The sequence below is a fragment of the Polypterus senegalus genome, chromosome 1 (genome assembly GCF_016835505.1).
Source record: "Polypterus senegalus isolate Bchr_013 chromosome 1, ASM1683550v1, whole genome shotgun sequence".
Lineage (NCBI taxonomy): Eukaryota > Metazoa > Chordata > Cladistia > Polypteriformes > Polypteridae > Polypterus > Polypterus senegalus.
This window is the reverse complement of record NC_053154.1, coordinates 306,183,972-306,196,045: the sequence shown is the minus strand read 5'-3', so window position 1 is coordinate 306,196,045 and position 12,074 is coordinate 306,183,972. Positions and strand designations below refer to the sequence as shown.

Sequence of the window (12,074 nt, the reverse complement as noted above, 5' to 3'; positions counted from 1 at the left end):
CCAACTTGGTATACGTCCTGTTTAGAGGCAAAATATTTTGCTTGGTATACGACCTTCGTTTGGAATACGACTCGTGTGCTAGAACAACACGTGTGGTATACCGGGTGCGCGCCTTCAAAAAAAGTTTTAACCTGTACAGTAATCCCTCACTATATCGTGCTTCGACTTTCGCAGCTTCACTCTATCGTGGATTTTATATGAAAACATAACTAAATATATAACGCAGATTTTTCGCTGCTTCACGGGTTCTGTGGACAATGTGTCTTTTTACTTCCTGTACATGCTTCCTCAGTTGGTTTGCCCAGTTGATTTCATACAAGGGACGCTATTGGCGGATGACTGAGAAGCTAACCAATCAGAGCACGCAGTTAAGTTCTCCTGACTGAGAAGCTAACCAATCAGAGCACGCAGTTAAGTTCCTGTGTGCTGAATGCAGTGTTAACCAGGAAGTCTCGTCTCGCTCATTCAGCATCAACGTATTTCGCTGTGTAAAGAGTTAACTTTTGTGCTCTTTTGTGTTTATCTTTGTGCATAGTCAAGCCCTTCATTATGGCTCCAAAACGATCTGCTACTGCTTCAGGGGCTGTGTGCCCAAGTGCAAACGGAAGATGTTAATGATTGCCGAAAAGGTAAACGTTTTAGATTTGTTGAAGGCTACGATTCTTTTTATTTAAAAAGTAGGAAAGGAATATAAGATCTACAGCAGCAGTGTCCTTTTAACCAGGGTGCAAAACGAGTTGTAAGTGGATGTAATAAGGCAGTAGTCTGGATTGAATCTGCTTTAGGGAGACTGCCAGAAGAAGAACAACAGCAGTGCTTCACATTTGCCTGAAGAGGCTCCTTTGGAAGAGCTGTAATGCTCTCCTTTGTTGTGCAGTAAAATTAAACTCATTGTTATCGGACAAGTCATTTTCATTTATTTCATCTAATTGCTTTTGTATTTATGTATTTTAGTATTAAGCAGTGTTTAAATTATTTTATACAACCCCATCAATGTATAATATGCCAATAACAATAGGATTTTTTTTTCATGGGAACGAATTAATCATTTTCCCATTATTTCTTATGGGAAAAATTTGTTTGGTATACGTCCTGTTTGGTATAAGTCCAAGGATCTGGAACGGATTAAGGATGTATACCAAGGTACCACTGTATATTTAGTGCTGCCACATAATATATTCTTGTGGGCTATGAAATTTGGGTAAGAGTGCCAATCACAGTTTGCTTGAATGTAAATTAGAATTTACTTGTTTAGCAAACAAGTACTGTAATATAACATTAAACATAAAATGATGTGAAAATATAAACATTTTGCATAACCTATTGAGTAAATTGTTCTTTTTTGAGTACATGAGAAGTTTTTCACAGCTGATAAAATAGCATCCTCATCACTTAATTTAGCAAAGTGCTTATGTTTTGTATGATGGATGAATAGAGTAGTTAATTCATCAACATGATTGCTAAATAATCACCATTTGACATTTTTCCCCAGATGGCTATGGATCAGGCTCACCGACAAAACTTCACTTCATTGTTTGTGCCGGTACTTGAATCAGTAAATCCCTGTCTGATGATTATAGTGAGGCGAGAAAATATTGTCGAAGACACCATGGAGGTCTTAAGGAAAACAAAGAATGTGGACTACAAGAAACCTCTTAAGGTGATTGTCTGATGGTTTCAGACTCAGTACAGTTCTTTATTTTTTGTGTGTGTATTATTAAACAAAAAGTACTCCCTATTTATTTTTGAAAAATCTTAATTGTGCTAGATGAGCTGAAATCCCAGTTTGTTTTCAGTAAGCTCTTGAACACTAGAATTACCAGAGCCTACGAAAAAACTCATAGATCCAGCCCATTTTAAATCCCATCACACCTCTCTGTCAGCATCTTTTGTCCTGTAAATGTACTGTTAAAGACAAGCAGCAAGCAGTCTGCTATGCCATCCCCTACCGCCGCAGAACCTGCACAATGTTCTCCCAGCTCATGCCTTGATTGATTATCTGGGAGTGAATTGCTGGAGTTTTAGAGTGGAAATAGTAGATCGTTATTTGGAACACGTGCATTTCATGTGTGTTCCGTTTCTACAATAGTCTGTGTAAACACATTGTTAAAACAGAAACGTTTTTCATATTTTAGTAGTAAATGACAAAATGTTGGCATAAACTATATAATGTGTGAATTCCAAAGATCAAATAAACACTTTCACAAAAGGTTCAAGGACAATACAACAGCTTCCATGGCGTAGCGGTAAGATTTGTTGACTTCTAATCGAGAGTACCCAGTTCAATCCCGACTGCCTCCTATACGCAACACGTTTGAAAAGCATTCAGAATTGCAAGAATATTTTTATTTTAGTTACACCTAGTAAGTAAACAGTGTAACATAATACAAAAAAGAAATTAAAAATATCTAACAGTGACAGGAAAAAGTTATGTATGATTTGATTAATTAATGCAATATTAATTAGTTATTAATTGTTATTAATGTCAGTGCTTCAAAAAAACGCTGTTTATGCGATTTCCTTTTATGTGCATCATCAGGACAATCACGTTGGAGACTCCAACAGTAGTCTGCCATCCTGTGTATGTCCCATCTGCCTGGATATCTCTCCTCCATCACCTTCATATCCTGGTGGAACCTCTCGCCTTATTCCTCGCTGAAGTCTCCAAGGTTATCTGGAAATCTGTTTAAATGGCTATGGAGATAGTGCATCTTTATGCTCATATTAACTCCCAAATTTCTGAAGTTAGCAAGCATATCTCGCACCAATTCTTCATAATTGTCTGTTCTGTGATTACCCGAATAGTTCTTCACAACAGAGATAAAACTCTTCCAGGTCGAAGCCTCAGTGTCATTCATGCATTTGGTGAAATTGGGATCATTCATGAGTTTATGAATCTGAGGACCATCAAAGATTCCAGCTTTTTTCATATTCTTCTTTAAGTTTTGTTGAGTGAGCAATGGGAAGAGACACATGATGGTTACCATTGTGCAAGAGAACACATTTCAAGCTTCTAATGGAGCAGTCTATAAAAAGCCGCCAGTCTTCTGGTTGATATTCTGTTAGTCCCATTTGAAGTACAATTCCTGGGATATCATTGCAGTATACAAGTTCTTCCTCTTGGTTGAAATATGGGAGAAGCCTTTCTTCGCTTGTCCAATAGGCTGTAATTTTAACTTCCGCCTTTTATAAGATTTCGTTCATTAAGTCTGGACGCTAAAAGTTCAGATGCTTGCTTGGACAGATGTAAGTCTTGAATCAGGTCATTGAGTTCTTTTTGGCTTAATGATTGAGGCGTCGAAGAGCTTCCCTCAAATTCATTTCCACTGCTTCTACCTGCCATACACTCCAATCCCTGCCTCTCTTCAGAGTCTTGACAGTGGCTGGTTTGGTAGTCTGGTAAACACTGGTATGGGAAATTCATTGCCATGTGGAATAGGTCGTCTTGCTGATTCCAAATCAGGATAATCCCACTGAGCTTTCTTGTAACAATTAAAGCCTTTAATCTTTACAACACAAAAATAACAATCGTCATGGTGGTTTTTCGGTTCTCTCTATACCATTGGCACACCATAGTTTAAACTTTTTCTTTCACCATTTGTCCACTGTCGTAGGTGCTCCACACATGTTTTGCAAACCATATGTGGAGCCCAAGACTTATCCTGGTCTCCAAGCTGTACTCCAAAATAAGCCAGGTATACTTGATGCACAAAGTCTGTGATATTTCTTCTTTGTTTTTCAACCATGTACTCTCCATAGATGTAGTAGAATACATTAGGATTGTTGATGCAGGCTCTTCTTGATGAAGTCATAATTTTTACATCTATTTATATGCATATTAAGACAGAACTTTTTGGGTATAAACCAAGACTGGGTTGACAAACTTATACTGTAGCCGACTTCTTTCCTCTGCAAATTCACAGTTGAATTCTGGCTTCAAAAAGTCGCTTTTATAGCATTGTAGGCCTACAGATTGAAATACAAAATAATTATATGGGATATTTCATTACCTAAGACACTATTAAAGAGTCAAAAGGCAGACCAAAAGCTATTGCATTTCTTATCACACACAAGTCACATTGGGGGAATGCATTATTTTCATGGATGTCCATTATCTCAAAAACTAGAACCAATTCAGCAAAAGTAATTTTTGAAAGTTTTTTGAATTCAGCACCCTCAAAATACCCTAAATCCATTCACAAAAACCTTGGCATCTGGATTTTTTTGTAGACCTGTGTTATTATTACTAGGGGGCTCCGCCCCCTGCTCGCCCATCCCTGAGTTTGGTTTACCGGATAAACAATTTAAAAATATTGGTATTTTCATGGGAATTGTTACATTTGCATTATTTTCATTTTTACTTTAAAACTTTTGTAAAAACAATATTTGTCTTTTATTTCCTGCCACGGGCGTGGTTAAATCTCTTTCTCGCGGCACTTATAATGCTGATCGCGTTGGGGGTTAGGGTCTGAACATACGCTAAAGAGATGCGATCGGTTCAGCTGATGTCTTGCTGCTGCTGGTCAGCTGTGTGTTGTGCTTGTTGCGCTTTGCATCAGTCACTTAAAAGCCTGTACAGCAGCTGTCCTTTTGCCACTTCGCGACTCTGACACTCACTTTGTGAAGGGGGAGAGCTGAACGCACGGTAAGCAGAAGTGGGCAGATCAGCTACTGGCTTTGTGCTGCTTCTTCCAAGATGCCTGTGCTGCTTGTCGCTCTGCGCATTCTGATGGAGGAGGAGTGCGTGTGTGTGGTTGGGGGGAGGGGGGTGTGATGGCTGAACGTATGCTAAGGAGAAGTGCTCGGATCATCTGCTGGCTTTCTGCAGCTGATGCTGGCAAGCTGCGTGTTCTGCTTGTCGTTGTTTTAAGAGCTAGGAGCACCTGAAGTTTGTCTGCCAAAAGCATTCCAAACACTGCTAGGTTAGATGTCAGTGAGCTTGTTTAACATTGTTTGTAAGTAGAGCATGACGTGCAAAAGTCACCGTCTCATGGGTTTTGCTTCCTAAGGTTGTAATGTCTAGTCTTGCATGTCGTCAAAGTGTCTGTCTGAGGTGATCTGGTCTCTTAACGCTTCGCTCAAACCGCTCCCCCGGAGGCGTGCTACACGCCTGCCACTTCACAGTATGAAGGAGTGGAGCTGAATGCACACTAAGGAGAAGTGGAGTTTGTGCTGCTTCTGCCAAGATGCTTGTCACTCTGCGTATCAATCATTTAAAAGCATGTACAGCAGCTGTTCTATCTAACTGCCTTATCTTGCGTGACGTTAAAATGTTTTATAATAAAGGGATGTTACTCATATCCTTATTCCGACATCCACATATCATATGTGTTTACAAAGTGTGTTTTAATAAGTTTACATGTCTTTAAAGCGTGTGGGATGGGTATTTTAAGGCTTAAACTATAAAAAAAAAAATGAATATAAATATTCATCACTGATGGGTCTGGAACGTATCTTCCGCTATAGGCGGGGGATCACTGTACACACATACGTTTGGTTTGCATCTGTAACAGATAGTGTACATTTATAGGACTTGTAAAAGTTACCTCTTTTTTTCATTTTTATTCTCTCAGTCACATCACGATACATAATACCGCCCTAGGAATCTGACGCTGTTAGTTTTTATTTGAAACTGGGAGTAACTGTAGATGTGAGTGGTGTTTTGAGGCAATGGAACTGGACATTCTCTGATCTGGAGGGATAAAAGCTGACACACAAACGCTGGTGAATCTGCCTTCTTCGTATATATCACCGTCATTTGATTTTTTTTTTTTTTATTCAGTTTTATTGAGTGTTCCTGCTCACGCTGAATTAGTATGCACCTTATTGTTTATGATGTCAATAAAACAAAAACAGAGACGTGTATATTTTTGGAATTATTAATTTTATGACTTGTATAGTACATTTCAGAAAACATTGTGGCACAGATTTCCCAGTTTCAAATAAAAACTAACGGCGTCAGATCCCTAGTGTGGTAGTATGTATTGTGATTGTGACTGAGAGAATAAAAGTGAAAAAAAGAGAACTTTTACAAGTCCTATAAATGCACACCGTCTGTTACAGACGCAAACCAAATGCATGTGTGTACTGTATAATATTAACAACTTGCAAAATACCCACGCTTTGCAGAGGAGAATTAGTGTGTTAAAGAAGTTATGAAAAAGAAAAGGAAACATTACCAAGCTACCAAGTAGTGTGGTAGACAGTAAGACGTTAGGGACTTTCAAAACATCCGACTTGATGTTTTCTTGAAGGAAACAAGTGGATAGGACTGGCGAGCTTTGTTGGGCTGAATGGCCTGTTCTCGTCTAGATTGTTCTAATGTTCTAATATTTTAAAAATAACATAACATGATTGTCAATGTAATTGTTTTGTCACTGTTATGAGTTTTGCTGTCCTCAAGGATTTGATTATCATAATTTTTTTCAATCAGGTTCGTATCTGGAGGACGTGTTGTGTTCAAGTTACATTCCATGTTTGTCAACCGCTGTAAAGATAACAGGTTTCATTCATCGAAGTGTTCACTACCCAAATCGGTACTTGTGCACTTAAGATATTTAACAGGCATTCCCGGTATTAACTTGTGGATTTTCCTGCAAATATTTAGCGGCAGTGTGTCTATGAACTTGTGGATTTGTCTGCGAGTATTTAGCGGCAGCGTCTCTATAAACTTGTGGATTTGCCTGTGAGAATTTAGCGATGGCGTATCTATTAACCTATGGATTTTTCTGTGAGTATTTGGTGGCAGCGTCACAAAGTTGTTTACGTCTAGCTGCATCAGAAAATGTACCACAACGTCTGACACGTCTCCTTTTTACTGTTTTCTCACAGCTTGGATTGCTCGTGAATCTAAGATGTTTAACAGGCATTCCCGGTATTAACTTGTGGAATTGCCTGTGAGTATTTAGCGGCAGCGTGTCTGTGAACTTGTGGAATTGCCTGCGAGTATTTAGTGACAGTGTCTCTATGAACTTGTGGAATTGCCTGCGAGTATTTAGCGGCAGCGTCTCTATTAACTTGTGAATCTGCCTGCGAGTATTTAGCAGCAGCGTCTCTATTAACTTGTGGATTTGGCTGCGAGTATTTAGCGACAGCGTCTCTATGAACTTGTGGATTTGCCTGTGAGTATTTAGCGACAGCGTGTCTATTAACTTGTGGATTTTTCTGCGGCAGTATCACATAGTTGTTTACGTCTAGCTGCATCAGGAAATGTACCACAACGTCTGACACGCCTCCTTTTTACTGTTTTCTCACAGCTTGGATTGCTGCTGTCATAATCGGTTTGAGTTTCATGGTTTGTTTCAATTTGCAGGACTTGTGTTGAATTGACATTCGGCATCTGTCAAGCATTTTAAGCATACAACCGGTTTCATCGATAACTTCGCATCCAGCTTTGAGAGTTGAAACATTCATAAACATCAAAGTGTCCACTACTCAAATAGTCACCTGTGAATCTAAGATGTTTAAGAGGCATTGGCGATTCTACAAAGGTGTAAAATATTTGGCCATTTCAGTAAACTGGAAAGCAACAACCGAACAATTCAGCGGCAGCCATCAACTCACATGCAGAACCATAGGAGAAGGGCTTAAGCATTTCACTCTTATAGTGCTCCTGTGTAGTATAATTATCTCCTGTACCGAAATGCCTGTTAAATATCTTAGATTTACGAGTAGCGATTTGGGTAGTGAACACTTCGATGAATGAAACCTGTTATCTTTACAACGGTTGACAAACATGGAATGTAACTTGAACACAACACGTCCTCCAGATACGAACCTGATTGAAAGAAATAATGATAATCAAATCCTTGATGACAGCAAAACTCATAACAGTGACAAAAACAATTACATTGACAATCATGTTACGTTATTTTTAAAATGTTTCCTTTTCTTTTTCATAATTTGTTTAACATACTACTTCTCCACTGCGAAGCGCAGGTATTTTGCTAGTTTACTACTAAATTATTGTAGAAACAGAACACACATGAAATGCATGTGCTCCAAGTAACGATCTATTATTTCCACTCTAAAACTCCAGCACTTCACTCCAAGATAATCAATCAAGGCATGAGCTGGGAGAACATTGTGCACATTCTGTGGCGGTGGGGGATGGGATACCAGGCTCCTTGCTGCTTGTCTTTATCGGCACATTTATAGGACAAAAGACGCTGATGGAGAGGTGCGAACGGATTTAAGGTGGGCCAGATCCGCGTGTTTTTTCGTAGGCTCTGGTAATTCTAGTGTTAAGTGACTTTTTAGGTAGAAACTGTGTAATACGAACATCACTACTTCAGAAACACTTTCTTTTCTTTTTTTCATTTTTTTTAACATTTAAAGAGTAAATGACACATCACATTCTAGATTGTGTTTGACAAGAATAAAAAGCAATTATAATTTTTTTTTTTAACACTGTTCCCTAGGGTAGGGGAGAATCGTAATGCTTGTCCTCTCTGTCTGTAAGGCTCCCTCTGTCAATGCACACAAGACCTTAGAAATCAATCAAATGTTTCTTTATAATTAAGGAAAACTAATTGCTTGGTCTAATACCTTTCATTATGTCAGTGGTCTGGTGTAGGTGGCAGAGCTACATTTCATTACATCACATATTTAACTAATAAATCCTTTTAACATGGGCCTATTCATGATTTGTCATTGGTTTTGCTAAATTGAAAAGAAATTTCATGCATCATGCAAAGCTGTAATGTTAATAGTCCCAAGGCCACCTTACCTTTGTACAGGTCAATTAAACACTTGTTTTTGAGTGACACACAGCACTATTTGTTTTAGTCATGAATAAAGAAAAAACAAAAACAAAGCTGTAGAGCTTTAATTTCCATGTCAGAGTGAGTCTCCCTATACACTCTGAAAGAAAAGTACATGTTCATCCTTTATGGTTTGTAGTTAAATGTTAATGTCGACAGAACTGTTCTTTTTTTTAATTTGCTTCAAGAATTGTGAAGCTCAGATATTCAAACTCCCAAACAGAGCAAAAATAGGCCCATTTATTCCCACTGACTATTGAAAATCGAACTTGGCTGAACAGGTCCCCCTTTTCTTGTAGTATATGCTGTTACAAACTATTAATGTTACCATAATATGTAACACCTTTTTCTTCTGCAGTTTAATTTTCTGTTAATTTGCTTTTGAATTAGAGCATAATCACTTAAAAAGTATGAGAAAATTGTTTTTAAAAAGAAAAATGAAAGATATTATATCTCATGTTACTTAAATCTAGTATTTTTTATAGGTCATTTTTGTTGGTGAAGAAGCTGTGGATGCAGGTGGTCTTCGAAAAGAATTCTTTCTCCTTATAATGAGAGAGCTTCTCGATCCAAAGTATGGCATGTTTAGATATTATGAAGAGTCTAGACTCATATGGTTTGCTGATAAGGTAATAAACTATGTGTTTTCAATCTATGGATTATTTCCAATCTCAACAAATACCTGACTCTGATCATTTCTTTTATTTTTAGACCTTTGAAGATATTGATTTGTTCCACTTAATTGGTGTAATCTGTGGCCTTGCTATTTATAATTTGACAATTGTAGACCTTCATTTCCCTTTGGCACTGTATAAGAAGCTGCTAAATAAACCTGCAACAATAGATGACCTCAAGGAGCTGATGCCAGATGTAGGGAGGTTAGTAATTTAAAAAGTTCATATTTTAATGAAAGTCTGTTTGCTTAAATAATATTTTACTAAATTGTGGTTAATTCGATTTATAATTCATTGTTTTATCTAAGATAAGTTCAGTGTGACGAATTTAACAAAATGTATGGATGGTATGCCTTGTTTTGTTTAAATGAGAATTTCTGAATTACAGTCAGGCTGATCTATAAATTGTGTTTATTAGCTGAAAATATGCGTTTTATTTATTTATTTATTTTTTATTATTAAATTACCCCAGCCTCAAATGAATTGCTGTATCATAGGGATAGGGGAACTATTTTATCATGTTAAAAGTGTTCACAAAAGGCAATTTAATCTGTTTTTTTTTACAAATTAATACTGGAAATGCCTAAATTGTTAGTCTTGATTTACATGTACACCCCACAATATCTATCTCTTTAATATTCACTTCTCACTTACTGTCATCACAGAAGACAGAAGCCAAACCTGGCTACCTCAGCTTCAATACCATAGCAAGGATGAGAAGTCACTCATGAGACGCAATCCTGCTGAGATTTCCGAATCGCTACCCCTGAAAAGGCATTTACAAACTACCTTACCAAAGCCTAGAAGCCATCCTGTGGAGCATGGCTATTCAAATGGCATCCTGCGGGCCATATGTGTCGCTAAGGGCTCCCCTTTGCATATCCCCTGAGCCGCATAAAGGCTAGTTTATATCCTGCTCTGTATGTGAGGGCGTTACAAAGGCAATGGAGACACGCGCAGGAAAATAGTTCTAAGTACACATTGCTTCAGAGGGAAGGGCCATAAATATCAATGGGAGGTAACATTTGTGCCAGAATAATGAACAAAGGGCTGAATATGACACAACCAGCTATCAAAAAAGGTAGGCATGCAAAACATTTGAAATTCATCTACCCATCATATAGGTCCTCTGTTATGAATATATCTGTGCCCTGTGGAATTCAGTTGTCACTTCTGATTTGGTGCGGCACACTAAAGTGTGATTGTCACCAATCTCCTTGTGTTTGCGCATCTTTGCATATCATTTGTTTTTTGATTTAACACATACTCCATGCAAAATACCAACCTGTCTTCTGGTAAAAATGTGCGAGCATTGGCCTGCCCACTATTACATCATGCACAATGATGTAATGAAGTCTGCATTTTAAGGTTGAATGTACTGTATATTGCAGTCATTTTACCGGGGTGCACTGAGATTGACACCAGACAGTAAACTTTCTTAAAATGGTATCAAATATGCCCCATTGTTAGTTGTTACTTCAGTCATTTAGGCTTGCGCACTATATATATAACTATATATTCTGTTACCAATAAATTCTTCAACGGGAGCTCATCAACAAAGAAACGTGGAAAAGAAGATTTAGTAAAAACATAAAAATAGTGATAATTATAAGATGCCATCATCTACATGCTACACCGATCCCTCTTCCACTTGGACAGAGACAGTGGCGCAGTAAGAATTATGTTTCTGGACTTCTCTAGCGCCTTCATCACCATCCAACCTCTGCTCCTTAGGGACAAGCTGACAGAGATGGGAGTAGATTCATACCTGGTGGCATGGATCGTGGACTATCCCACAGACAGACCTCAGTATGTGCATCTCGGAAACTGCAGGTCTGACGTGGTCAGCAGCAGAGGAATGCCACAGGGGACTGTTCTTTCTCCGGGCCTGTTCAGCCTATATACATCTGACTTCCAATACAACTCTGCCATGTGAAAAATTTCGCTGACAACATTGCTATGGTGGGCTGCATCAGGAGTGGGCAGGAGGAGGATGATAGGAACCTAATCAAGGACTTTGTTAAATGGTGCAACTCAACACCAGAAAAACCAAAGATTTGATGGTGGATTTTAGGAGGCCCAGACCCCTTGATTATCAGAGGTGACTGTGTGCAGAGGGTGCAGACCTGTAATTACCTGGGAGTGCTTGTGGATGATAAATTGGACTGGACTGCCAACACTGATGCTCTGTGCACGAGAGGACAGAGCCAACTATACTTCCTTAGACAGCTGGCATCCTTCAACATCTGCAATAAGATTCTGAAGATGTTCTCTCAGACAGTTGTGGCGAGCGCCCTCTTCTACGCGGTGGTGTGCTGGGGAGACAGCATAAAGAAGAGGGACGCCTCACGCCTGGACAAACTGGTGAGAAAGGCAGGCTGTATTGTAGGCACAGAGCTGGACAGTTTGACATCTGTGGCAGAGCGACGGGCACTGAGCAGGCTCCTGTCAATCATGGAGAATCCGCTGCATCCACTGAACAGGATCATCTCCAGACAGAGGAGCAGCTTCAGGGACAGACTGCTGTCACCGTCCTGCTCCACTGACAGACTGAGGAGATTGTTTCTCCCCCACACTATGCGACTCTTCAATTCCATCCGGGGGGTAAACGTTAACATCATACAAAGTTATTGTCTGT

At 38.9% G+C, this 12,074-nt stretch overlaps 1 protein-coding gene across 2 annotated transcripts in view; it reads left to right on the top strand.

The window, feature by feature from the left end:
- herc4 (HECT and RLD domain containing E3 ubiquitin protein ligase 4) overlaps positions 1 to 12,074 on the top strand; it is a 136,173-nt gene that overhangs the window by 110,916 nt on the left and 13,183 nt on the right. For both annotated transcript variants that reach the window (XM_039735140.1, XM_039735133.1), the window contains 3 exons: positions 1,493 to 1,660; positions 9,248 to 9,391; positions 9,474 to 9,640. In XM_039735140.1, coding sequence (XP_039591074.1) covers positions 1,493 to 1,660; positions 9,248 to 9,391; positions 9,474 to 9,640 — 479 coding nt within the window. The remainder of the gene's footprint in view (positions 1 to 1,492; positions 1,661 to 9,247; positions 9,392 to 9,473; positions 9,641 to 12,074) is intronic.